The 12,797-nt window shown below is 35.1% G+C and overlaps 1 protein-coding gene across 3 annotated transcripts in view; it reads right to left on the bottom strand.

Annotated features, from left to right (window-relative positions):
- The window catches only part of DDX4 (DEAD-box helicase 4), a 69,421-nt gene that overhangs the window by 37,714 nt on the left and 18,910 nt on the right, over nucleotides 1-12,797 (bottom strand). For all 3 annotated transcript variants that reach the window (XM_029941331.1, XM_029941332.1, XM_029941333.1), the window contains exons 4-6: nucleotides 7,315-7,392; nucleotides 2,968-3,045; nucleotides 1,499-1,549 (exon numbers count right to left, since the gene is read on the bottom strand). In XM_029941331.1, coding sequence (XP_029797191.1) covers nucleotides 1,499-1,549; nucleotides 2,968-3,045; nucleotides 7,315-7,392 — 207 coding nt within the window. The remainder of the gene's footprint in view (nucleotides 1-1,498; nucleotides 1,550-2,967; nucleotides 3,046-7,314; nucleotides 7,393-12,797) is intronic.

Raw genomic sequence — 12,797 nt, 5'->3', positions numbered from 1 at the left:
GCCATTTGTAGCAAAGTGGATGGAACTTGAGGGTGTTATGCTAAGTGAAGGAAGTCTAAGTCAGGCAGAGAAAGACAGATACCATATGTTTACACTCACATGTGAAACAGGAGAAACTTAACAGAGGACCATAGGGGAGGGGAAGGAAAAAAAATAGTTAAGGAGAGGGAAGGAAGCAAACCTAAGAGACTCTTAAATACTGAGAAGTGAGGGTTGATGGGGGTGGGGGAGAGGATAAAATAGGTGATGGGCATGGAGGAGGGCACTTGTTGGGATTAGCACTGGGTGTTATATGGAAACCAACTTGACAATAAACTATAAAAATAAATAAATAAATAAAAGTCCATATATATTATTCGGGGTTTTTTGGTAGAGTTTTTTTTTTTAGGGGAACTAAGCTTGAGAACAAAAGAAAGTAGACCAAAGGGAAGAAAGCAGACCATTCTGGAGGAAAGAAGTTCTCTCAGGTGCCAGGAGAAACTGGAATTTGTGCTCAAAAGTGCAAATTGGTTAAGTGAACATTATTTTGAAATATTAACTGATTTTAAAATGGCAGATTAGGTAAAACAGAAATGGAAAGGAATAGAAATTATTTTTTTCTTTTGTCAAAAATTACTTCTGTGTTAGTACATTTTCATTTGATTAAGATATGAAAAAATGCAGAGAGAATTAGGGAGGATGAGAATGACAGCAGTTAAAGAATACAGTCCTATTGGATATATTAAAACCCCATCTAATTCCAAATGGGTTTTAAGGTGATCCATATTTTCATACACATTTTCATTAAATCTGCCTAATAACCTTTTAATATGATGGCCTCCATTTTACAGAACAGCAAATTGTGGCTCTAAGAAATTAAGCAACTTTCTCTAAGTCATTCAAAGCAGAGCCAGGAAACAAAGTCTTCAACTCCAAAATTTATTATGTCATGATTACCTTACAAAAAGTTTCAGGATCACTAGGGATGCTTTTTAAATACAGGTTCCAAGGCCTCACCCAAATCTACCTAATCAGGTTTTCCTAGGAAAGTAGTATTATATTATCTATCTTCTGGTAACACTACTCACCTCTCATCATTCTCTTTACTCCTCCAAACCAGTGTGTCAGTACTTTGATAGAAAGTCTTGATATCAGCAGTCATCTACATTCTCATGAATCTTTTTCCACTGTCAAGAATTATCTAAGTCTGAATAGGGATCTGCATGTCCCAAACTGTATGTATATATGGACATGGAACTTTTTATCCCCTTTTTCTTAAGATAGCAAACCATTCAGAAGTTGGTTTGCTCACTCACTCATAGACTAACTAAGGCAAGTGGCAATAGGCCAAACTACGATGCCTGAATTCTTGGTCAGGGTTCTGGCTATAAATGCTGTATGGAACTGGGCTTGAATAAATTAGAACTGGAAAAGACTATAACACTTACTCTTAGTCTCTCTTTAGCATGTACTCTGAGCATTAAATTTTAAAAGTGACTACAAAAAAAATTAAACTTACCTCTCCAGAAACCAGAGCTATCACCTTCTTCAAACTTGTTATTTGAAAAACCTATACAAAATAGAAAATTAAACTTGCAAATTTTTAAAAACAATTACCTGTATCTCTATGGCAAACAAACCAAAAAACAAAGAAAAAAAAAACAATTACTACTTGTTTTGATGCCACTTTAACAAAGTATAAACCACAAGAACTATAAATATAAATGCTGAATAAAAACTCTCATGAATTGGATAACAATCTCTGCCTTGTATCAATTAACTAAGGTAAAATTTCAGCCAATGTTATAGTATGCATCTCAGATGTCATATATTCCTCTATATTATATAGTCAAATAGGGGAAACTATCAACATAACACACTACATACTTCCTATTCAAAATATCAAAAATTTAAAGACCTTCTAAGCCAATCCCTTCATCTGCCAGAGGACAATATTACTCAATTATAATCCAATAACCAGTGATTTTCCCATCTTTGTAATAAGAAAATTCTTCTAACATTTTTTGTTTACAAAAAGTTTTTTTTTTTTTACATCTTTCATTTGGCTCTGATTTCAAATTTCTCATATAATAAAAACCTGTATCTAGATTTATGTATCTCTCAAATATACAGACGTGTCTAAAAGTAATTTTAAAAGGATCAGTAATATTTTTAAATGGTGAATCTTAATAATATTATCTTTAGTGCAAAGACTTTCATGGAATAATATACCTTAAAATTAAATATCAATATAAGATGCCTGTCAATCTGCATTTAAGCAAAATTATAAAATATTAAATATATTAAATTATGGCTTCTGCCTTATGGAAACTAATCAGTTACTGTTTGACAGATATTAAATTTACAAGCAGAACATACATATATAAAGATACTTAATTTTTCAGGCCTTAAAATCTCACTTAAATGCCAACAGCCCTTTTAACACAGAAATCGAATACACAATTATGATTTAAAAGTTAAGTACCCCAATGCCTCAACATGTAATTAGATGACAAAAGAGTTTTTCCTTGAAAAGATATTTCAAAACAAAGATAATCTATACAGAAATAGCATATTCCACAAAACCTAAGTTTTGAGTTATTTAGTTCATTTCAGGATTTGCAATCTTTCAGGTTGATTCATAAAAGGACTATATTCTATCTGCTGCCCTCCACAACTGACCCTTCCCAACATTCAACCTCCTCAACTGCCTGGTTTGCAAAATGCTTGGGAAAGTCGTCCATCTTCACATTATCAGTCTTGATCTTAAGTTCTGCTCCAGTTCTGATAGGTAGTTTTTAAAGTTTTTCAGGAAAAAAAAAAATGTAACCTCAATGCTTCTACTGATTCTTTGCTCAACTCAAATTTATCTTTTGAAGTATATAAGATAGATCTCTTGTTGGGGGACACAGGGGAAGGGAGTTGTGAGTACAGGAATAAAAACCAGGCTCACTCAGACTGTGATTAAAGATACCATAAACAGTTTACCTCTGTTTCCGAAACTCTTTCCAACTCCAAAGCCACCCATTGTGGTTGTATTCTCCCTTTTATTAGACTCGCCAGCATCTGAAAATTCAGATAGAGTTAAAACTCTTTACAACATAAAACTGTGTCATGAAAGACTAGAAATCAAATGACTCTTTGGGATTGCTTAAAAATAAAATCTTAAAAAAAAAAAAAAAAGGAGAGCACCTTGCTGGCTCCTTCGGTAGAGTATGCAACTCTTGACCTCAGGGTTGGAAATTCAAGCCCCACATTGCATGTAAAAATTACGATAAAATCTTCAGGGGCACTTGGGTAGCTCACTCAGTTAAACATCCGACTTCGGCTCAGGTCATGATCTCACTGCCTGAGTCTGAGCCCCCATCGGGCTCTGTGCTGACAGCTCAGAGCCTGGAGCCTGCTTCTGATTCTGTGTTTCCCTCTCTGCCCCGCCACAGCCCTTGTCTCTGTCTGTCTCTCTCTCTCTCTCTCTCTCTCTCAAACTAAACAAACATTTAAAAAAATTTTTTTTTAATCTTCAGGGGCTCCTAGGCGGTGCAGTTAGTTGAGTGACCCACTCTTGATCTTAGCTCAGGTTATGATCTTGTGGTTTGTGGGTTTAAGCCCCACATGTGGTTCTGTGCTGATGGTGCCAAGCCTACCTGGGATTCTGTATCCCCTTTTCTCTGCCCCTCCCCTGCTTATGCGCTCTCCCTGTCTCTTAAAAAAAAAAAATCTTTACATAAATGAATTTTTAAGTTAATTAAAAAAATTTTAATGCTTTTATTTATTTTCGAGAGAGAAAGACAGTATAAGCAGGGGAGGGGCAGAGAGAGAGGGAGACACAGAATCTAAAGCAGGCTCCAGGCTCTGAGCTACCTGTCAGCACAGAGCCTGATGCGGGGCTCAAACTCACGAACTGTGAGATCATGACCTGAGCTGAAGTTGGATACTCAACTGACTGAGCCACCCAGGCGCCCCAAGTAAATTTAATTTAAAAAATTTGTTTTAATGTTTACTTATTTTTGAAAGAGAAACAGAGTTTAAGAGGGGAGGGGCCAAGAGACAGGGAGACACAGAATCTGAAGCAGGCCCCAGGCTCTGAGCTGTCATCAGGGGTGTGGGGGTGGGGGTTAAACTCCCAAACAGGGATCAATCGTGACCTGAGGCAAAGCTGGATACTTCACCAACTGAGGCACCCAGATGACCTTAACTTAAAAGAATCTTTAGGGTAAAGGGACTTCCAAAGATAGGAAGAAAGAAGTATAAGAACTTTAGATATAGTATCCTTCCATTTCTTATTAAGAACTCAAGGTATAATATCAAAGTAAAACTGTAATACACTACTGGCGAAACACAGCTTTCTATTAGTTGTTATTTCACAACTGATTTTTCCTTTGAATCAGGAAATGCAACTGTCTGTGATTTTCTGTGTATTGAAACCTCACCCAGTACAGAGCCAGCTATTTATTTATACTTATGCCCCTGTAGGAAGGTTGCTGCTACTGAACATTGTATATTCTTGTCCTGTTTTTTATATATTACTTATTTATTCTGTTAGCATTTAAACTTCTCAATTTTCCACTTTTAGAATTCAAATTAGGAACTAACAAGGGAATAAAGAAATGAAAGCTGTGACTCCCACTCCCCTTATCACCTCTCCACTCCTCCAGGGCCTTTACTCATATTTCTTTGTGAGCTTTATGTCCCACCACACAACTCTCAGCACTCAACATTTTAATTCACACCAAACAATGTCCCATACTCCACACTGTGACCTTCTAATACTTTGTACCTTCCTGTACACTGTTTTTTCAGCATGGCATTCCCTGCTTTCCTATTTTCCTACCAATATTCTTCAGCAAGGCATTCCGTTTTCCTTCTTTTTCCTATCAAAATTCTTTTCACACTTCAAAACCCCAGTTCAAAGGGTACCTCCTCCACAAAGTCTTTTCAGACCTCCAGTCACAGTCATCATCAATCCTGTTTCCACATTCCCACAGCACACTATTTCTTTCCATGTGTTTCTCTATCACGAGGTTAATAATTTTGAGGACAGAAGTACTGTCACAAGAAGCATGGTTATTTAAAACAAAACACTAGAACAAAAGACATCCAAAACAACATAAACTGCCATTTTATACTCTCACTAGAAAAATTAGAATATCCTATGGTCTTCATAAATTGTGTCCTACCTATCTGTATAATATCCTAATACAGGAAAGTTAAAGGATCTCCAAAACTTCCAAAGCCACGTGCAAAACTGTATATAAGCAACTATCCATATTTCCATCAGACTCTAAAGATGTGTATGCTTCAAGAAGTTAAAGCTATTCAGACCATACTTTACAGAACATAAAAAGGGGATCAATACTGTACTGTAAGCAATTAAGAGTCAATTTCAAAAGCAAATTACTAGCTATGCAAGTTCTGAGAACAAAATATCATAGAGGTTGAAACTAAAATACTGAGTTAACAATAATGGAAAGGAGTTACATTCATGGGTCTATGACTTCCCAAGATTATATGTAGTACAATAATAACTTTAAGTATTAACATTCAACCAAGAGTTTTGATCAGAAGTTTAATGTGTTTTTCAACCTAACAAATATGAAATTTAAAAAACTGTCTCAGTAGTATCTTTCTCATTAGAGATACAAGATTCCAGTTATGGAATGAGTAAGTCACAGAGATGAAAAACTACAGCATAGGGAATACAGTCAGGGTACTGTTAATAGTGTTGTATAGTAACAGATGGAAGTTCCATTTGTGGTGAGCATAGCATAACCTACACAGTTGTTGAATCACTTCATTGTACACCTGAAACTAATGTAACACTGTATGTCAACTATACTTCAATTAAAAAAAAAAAGTATCTTCAACTAATGTAAAACTTTAACAAGATATATGAATATGCTTTCTGAACTTGAAAATTTAAAAACAGTTAATTCAAAACATTTCTGGCTTTGGTAAAGATAAGGCATTTAAACTTTTAAAAAGATTTATTCAGTATTTTGAAATTTGCATCAAAAAGTATCACCTAATTACTCTAAAATGGGATTTAAAAACATCTACTCAAAAATAAAATTTGAAAATAAATCCAAGTATTAAATATTCTTCTAAGTGTAATATTAAGATATTTTCTCTAATGTTAGTAATAACCAACTAAACCCACACTTGAACCTCTTAGCGAGATTACTTGGTCCAAATCATCAATGCTTCTTACTATGAAGGCTTTAAAAACAGAATATATGTGCGTATTTAAAGAATAAATTGGGGCACCTGGGTGGCTCAGATGGTTAAGCATCCAACTCTTGGTTGCAGCTTGGATGATGATCTCACGATTCATGGGTTCAAGCCCCATACTCGGTTCTGCACTGATAGCACCAAGCCTGCTTGGGGTTCTCTCTCTCCCACCTCTCTCTGCCCCATCCCACGCATGTGCTCCCTCTCTCACAATAAATAAACTTAAAAAAATTTTAGAAATACAGAATCATTTCCAAATTGTATCAAAATATATATCCACATGTTAACTATGTAATCTAAACAAGAAATCAAGTTTTCCAAATATCAAATAAAATGCCACACCTTTAAGACTCCAATGAATAAAAAATACCTAGAAATAAGATTTTTCAAATAACGTCTAAGGAATTCAAGATCAAATGTTTTGTGTATTTAAAACTACCAATCAGCCTCTATTTATGGCATCCTATAAAAGAAATAAATGGTCATAAGAATTTTTAAATAAATTGGAGGTTCTCATATTTTATCGCACTATACTAAAAACATAAAGCAGCATACGTTCAGCATTCTAATAACAATTCTAAAAATGGACTGTAGGAAAATGTTCTGCTGTATCATTATCAGATCAAGTGGCTGAGCTAAAAATAACACTGAAAAGTTTCAAGCCTGGGAAAATAACCTTTTAATATTAATGACCTAAGATAAATGCTTCCATGCTGTCTTCTGAGAAATTAAAAAAAAAAAAAGTTCTTCTCACCCTCATCTATTAAGTTTTTTACAAACATTCCTCCCATACAAATTGTTGCAAAGCAATAATCAAACACATTAAGTAGCAGCTCTGTAAAGCAACTATCTTTCACCCATTTAACCAGTCTATTTTATCAATTTAATTCCAATCTATTTTATCAACTTAACTATCTCCTACTATCCCAAAAAAGAAAAAAAAGAAAAAAGAACACTGATAATTGAAAAAATGATAAACTCATTATCCCAAAGTCTACTATGCAGTGAGTTATAACATATGTAGCTTTGCACTCAACAGCCATAATAGCCTCTATTCATCCTACCATTCAACAGTTGAGAAATTTAAGGAAAGACAAGGATACTTACCTCGGTTTCCCAAACTCCTCTCAGCAGCAAATCCACTTCTCATGAAATGATCTCTTCGAACCGGTCCATCATCCATTTCTAAAGCAATTAACATTCGAAGCAAGTCCAAATTAGTATCTGCTGGTACACAAATTTTAAGGCTCTCCAAAGTGCCACCCACAGGACAAAAGCAGAATTATAAAAATCAGTAAAACAGCATAGTAGCCTATCTAAGGTAGTTATCTGAAAGAAAAAAAATGGTGACTAAATCTTACTCAACTAATAGAATGGAAATCAAAGGAAAGAAATCGCCTTTTTCAACCACATGACTGACTAGAAAACAGTTTTAAGTTTGCTAATACCAAAACCAGTCAAGGACGTGAGGAAAGAAGCACAAATCATATACTATAGTGAAACCACACATCAATCTTGATCCTAATTTTAAAAGAAGATACTTTTTGAAAGTATATAACTTCTCCTGTGGTTAAACAAACCAAACCGTCATATAGAAAATGAATCAATACTTAAATCTCTATATCATGCCTATATAGTTCTACAGGTGAGCTCTACCAAATCTCAAAGAACAAATCATTCCGATTTCCTACAACCCTTCCAGGAAACAGCATAATTATTCCCCAACCTATTCTACCAAGTTATCATAATTTTGATATGACAAGGAAAGAAGAAAATCTCTTATAAGTAAATGCAGTATCTCCAAAACAATTATTAGCAAAACAACCCAATAGAAAATTGAATAAGCATTATCACCAACTTGGGCTTCACCCAGTATGCAAGAGCATTTTAACACCACAATGTCTTCGAAAGGTAATTAACAACATCAACATATTAAAAAGAAAAAATGATCTCCATAGGTATATAACTCAACACAATTTATGACTTAAAAACATATAAATATAGCAAATTAAGGGATAATCATGGGCAGCTTTGTTCATACCAGTAGAAAGCAAAAAACTCATATGTGCGTCATTGAGAGAATAAAAATACGTGGCACCATCACACAGGAGTATTACAGATGTAAATGTGTCCTATATTTTATTATGTAGGATTATATATACTGTCTATGTACAGTATATTCATACAAGAGTATGATTACAAATGGACTAGAACAACTGGCAACATGGATAAAACTTAAGAAAAATATTGAGTGAAAATTTCAAAATGCAGAACAAAGACTATATAGGAAGGTACTATTTTTGTAAAACTCAAAGCAGGAAACTTAAATATAGTGTTCAGGGAGACATACAAACGTAACAAATTTTCTTGGTGTTTGTTTGTTTTTAGTTTTTAAAGAAAACAAGGGTGCCTGGTGGCTCAGTATGTTCAGTATCTGACTCTTGGTTTTGGCTCAGGGTATGATCCCAGGATGATGGGATTGAGTCTCGTGTGAGGCTCTATGCTGAATGTGGAGCCTGCTGGAGATTCTTTCTCTCTCTCCCTCAATCCCTCTCCCCAACTCAAATATGTGTGTACTCCCTCTCTTTAAAATAAAAATTAAATTACATTAAAAAATGAATAAAAAGAAAACAACCAATGCAGGATAGGGATTGGAAAGGATGAAACAGGAAAAGCAGTGTAACAATATTAATGTTTTTCAACAGATGGTAGTTAAAAGTATTTATTAAGCTTTACAATTATACATGACATTTTTAATACAGTAGGTATTTCTTTTTACGAAAATGCCTTCAATAAAGATTCTACAATAAAGTCACAAGGTAACAATTATTCTTTGAATTTTTAACTCTCACTAGTTTCCACATATATAACACAGTAAAAAAAAAAATTCCAAAAATAAAAAAGTGCTAAAAAATACTTAAGCTACGCATCCCTCTTCTGTATGTCCATCCCCTTCCTAGGTTCCGGTATCACAATTCCTAGCAGTTTCCTTCTCTCTCAATTAGGCTAGACATTTCATCAGGTAACCTAACAGCTGAATTCCAGGCAGCAGTAACCAATTTAAGTTCAAATGCTGTCAGATCATGTAGAGTTCAAAGAAAGCTTTACTCAAAATCTAACTGCCACTACATTCAAGGGATTCCACATGGAAGTAGCAGTTACAATAACACTAGGAGTAGCCTAGCTTTTGGCTCACAGTAAAGAAGAAAGAGAAGGCAACATTAGAAGAACAAGGCCACAGACAGGAATAATAACAATTCTCTCAACAACAGCTTCTAATGTTTGCCAGGTTCTGCCCAAATACACAAGATGACAATAGCCATGCTTCGGCTGGCTCATATTTTAGAGCTTTGCTGTGTAATACTACAGTCCTTACCCATATGTGGCCATTTAAACTCAAAATTAAGTTAATTAAAATTAAGCAATATCAAAATTTCAGTTTCTTAGTTGTACTAGTCAGTCACAGTTCAAGTACTCAATAGGCAGATGTAACCTGTGGCTGTCACATTAGACAGTGCACCTAAAGAATTCTTTCATCCTTGCAGAGTGTTCTAATGAACAGCACTGGTCTAAGATTGGTAGTTCCCAAGAAGTGAAACAAAGACATCAATGGAAAAGAGAATAAGGCATTCACTCATGTTTCCATCTTGAATTAATGTATAAAGTTGACTTCAGTACAATGGTACTCAAATACATAAGAAAGTTTATATATATATATATATGTAACTGTAACCTCTTAAAAGTCAACAGGAATTGTTTGACCCTCAAAAAGCAGACTAAAATATCCTTTCTCAATGAATTGAAATTTCTGTATATGCTTCCCAAGATTTCTTCTATCTTTTGACATTTTATTACTTCACCACTACTGATTTTTTTCTCTCTCTTCATCTGCTATAATTTCAAATAACTCTTCATCTGACTCATGCTATACTTCGAGCCTTGTGATACATGTCCATTTGGGTACTGTATCATCTAGATCCACCTTCTCCCAACTTCTATGACAAAAATGTAATTACTACAATGGGAGGCCAAAAATTAAAATCACCATAGTGTGTGGGGGAGGAATACAGCATTTCCTAAGAAAAGCATGGAATTTTGTATTCTGAAATTTCACTCCAGTCAAGTAAATTTAATTAAACATGTACTAGTTATACTGTATTAAGCCTCTTAGTAAAGAAAGGGTCATAGAATATGAAAGCTTTCTAAACCATGTAGCTATTTAACTAAAATTCCTATGACACTGTATCACACAAACCTCAACCACACTTGAAGTTGAATATGAAAACCTGATATGGTTACATTCTTATATAGCTTCATTTGTTTTAATAAATTGTCAACCATGTTTGGAGAGAAAAGCAAATTATGATTATATATAATTTCTTTCCCCAAAAATGATATGACTGGACACATAAAATAAAGTATAATATATCTAAACACCACCAAGTACTGTCTCCTTCAACAAAAGCATTTGACATTGGTATAGAGCTTTACACTTTACAGAATGACTTTACATGCATTATCTCATCTGGTCTTTATCCTCATAACAACCCTGTGAGAAAGGAGGGTAGGTGTTGCCAAGTTTGGTTTTTAGGTTTTTTTGTTTTGTTTTGTTTTTAGAAAAAATGAAGTAAAAAATCTCAAAACATCAGACCCTATAGGAGATAAGCCAAGAAGGCAGGATTTCCATCCCAAAACTGTACTAAACTATACCTATTTCAGAAACAATTTAAATGATCTGAACTAGTAGCAGACATTAAAAAAAAAAAAGAGTAAGATAACATAAAAAAAAAAACCTTAAAATTCGAAGAGTTCATGACAGTCAAAGTAAAATTAGCTGACAACTAAAACAAGTGGTCAAACTCAGGACCGCTAATGGTTATCAAACATGCAAAAGAAAATTATCTGAGTACTACAGACAACCAGGCACTACACTACATTAGGCTTTTATATATATTAACTAGTTTATTTAACACTCATTAACTTACGAGGTATTACCCTCATTCTAAAAAAGAGAAAACAGGGAGCACCTGGGTAGCTCAGTAGGTTGGTTGAGTGTCTGAGTTCAGCTAAGGTCATGATCTTGAGGTTCCTGAGTTTGAGCCCCACATAGGGCTCTGTGCTGACAGTTCAGAGCCTGGAGTCTGCTTCAGATTCTGTGTCTCCTTCTGTCTCTGCCCATCTGTGATCACATGCTTGTCTCTCTCTCTCTCTCTCTCTCTCTCTCTCTCTCTCTCTCTCTCTCTCTCTCTCTCTCAAAAATAAACAAACACTAAAAAAAATTTTTTTTAATAAAAAATGAGAGGGGTGCCTGGGTGGCTCAGTCAGTTAAGCGGCTGACTTCAGCTCAAGTCATGATCTCACAGTCCACGGGGTTTGAGCCCCACATCAGGCTCTGTGCTGACAGCTAGAGCCTGGAGCCTGTCTCCCTCTGTCTCTCTGCCCCTTCCCCACTCACTCACTGTCTCTCTCTTTCAAAGTAAAATAAAGACTTAAAAAAATGTTTTTAATGAGAAAATGGGCACCTGAGTGGCTCAGCTGGTTAAGCCTCTGACTCCTGATTTTGGCTCTGGTCATGATCTCACAGTTCATGAGTTCAAGCCTCATGTTGGGCTGACAGCATGAAGCCTATTCGGAATTCTCTCCTTCTCTCTCTTTCAAACATAAATAAAGTTAAAAATAAATAAATATTTAAAAATACGAAATAGTTTAAAGAACCTAGATAACTACACCAAGGTCCTCCAACCAATAATGAAGACTGAACTTCAATTTGAACCCAATTATCAGACTCAAAGACCTACTTATTGAAGACCTGCACATATCCTCCACAGAAAATCTATCAGAAACACCTTGTCATCCAGATGGTAAATCAGAGGACAAAGTTAAAAATAATTTTGGAAAAGACCCCATTAGTCTTTGAAATGTGAAAAGTAAAATATAGGACATATATAATTATTTTTAAGAATTACAGGAGGGGCACCTGGGTAGCTCAGTCGGTTAAGGGTCTCTTGATCTGTGAGATCTCAACTGTAATGATCTCACAGTTCATGGGTTTGAGCCCCACATAGGGCTCTGCACTGACAATATGTAGCCTGCATGGAATTTTCTCTCCTTCTCTTTCTACCCCTACCCTATCTGTCCTCTCTCTTTCCCTCTCAAAATAAATAAACTTTAAAAAAATTAAAAGAATTACAGGAAACACCATGCAAAAATTTTAAACAGCTCAAGGCAGAGTCTAAAAATGATGGTCCAAATCTAGAAGGTTCTGGGGTGCCTGGTTGGCTCAATTAATTGTCTGACTCTTGGTTTCTGCTCCTGTCGTGATCTCATGGTTTGGGGATTCAAGCCCTGCATCTGAGCTCCATATAGAGCCTACTTGGGATTCTCTCTCTCTCTCTGCCCCTCCCACAGTCACTCACTCTCAAAACAAAAACTTTAAAAAATAATTTAAAAAAATACAAGGTTCTAAAAAACAAAACATCTTGCCTTCTTTGCTTTTAGCACACTAATCAAGAGGAAACAAGCAATTATTCTGTTTATTTTTTCTGCAGTAATTTTAGTGATTGCTGCTCTCACTTTCACATTTAGTTATG

This window comes from Suricata suricatta, chromosome 6 (assembly GCF_006229205.1).
Source record: "Suricata suricatta isolate VVHF042 chromosome 6, meerkat_22Aug2017_6uvM2_HiC, whole genome shotgun sequence".
NCBI classification, from domain to species: domain Eukaryota; kingdom Metazoa; phylum Chordata; class Mammalia; order Carnivora; family Herpestidae; genus Suricata; species Suricata suricatta.
The sequence above is the reverse complement of the archived record's forward strand: the minus strand, read 5'-3'. Positions and strand labels throughout refer to the sequence as shown.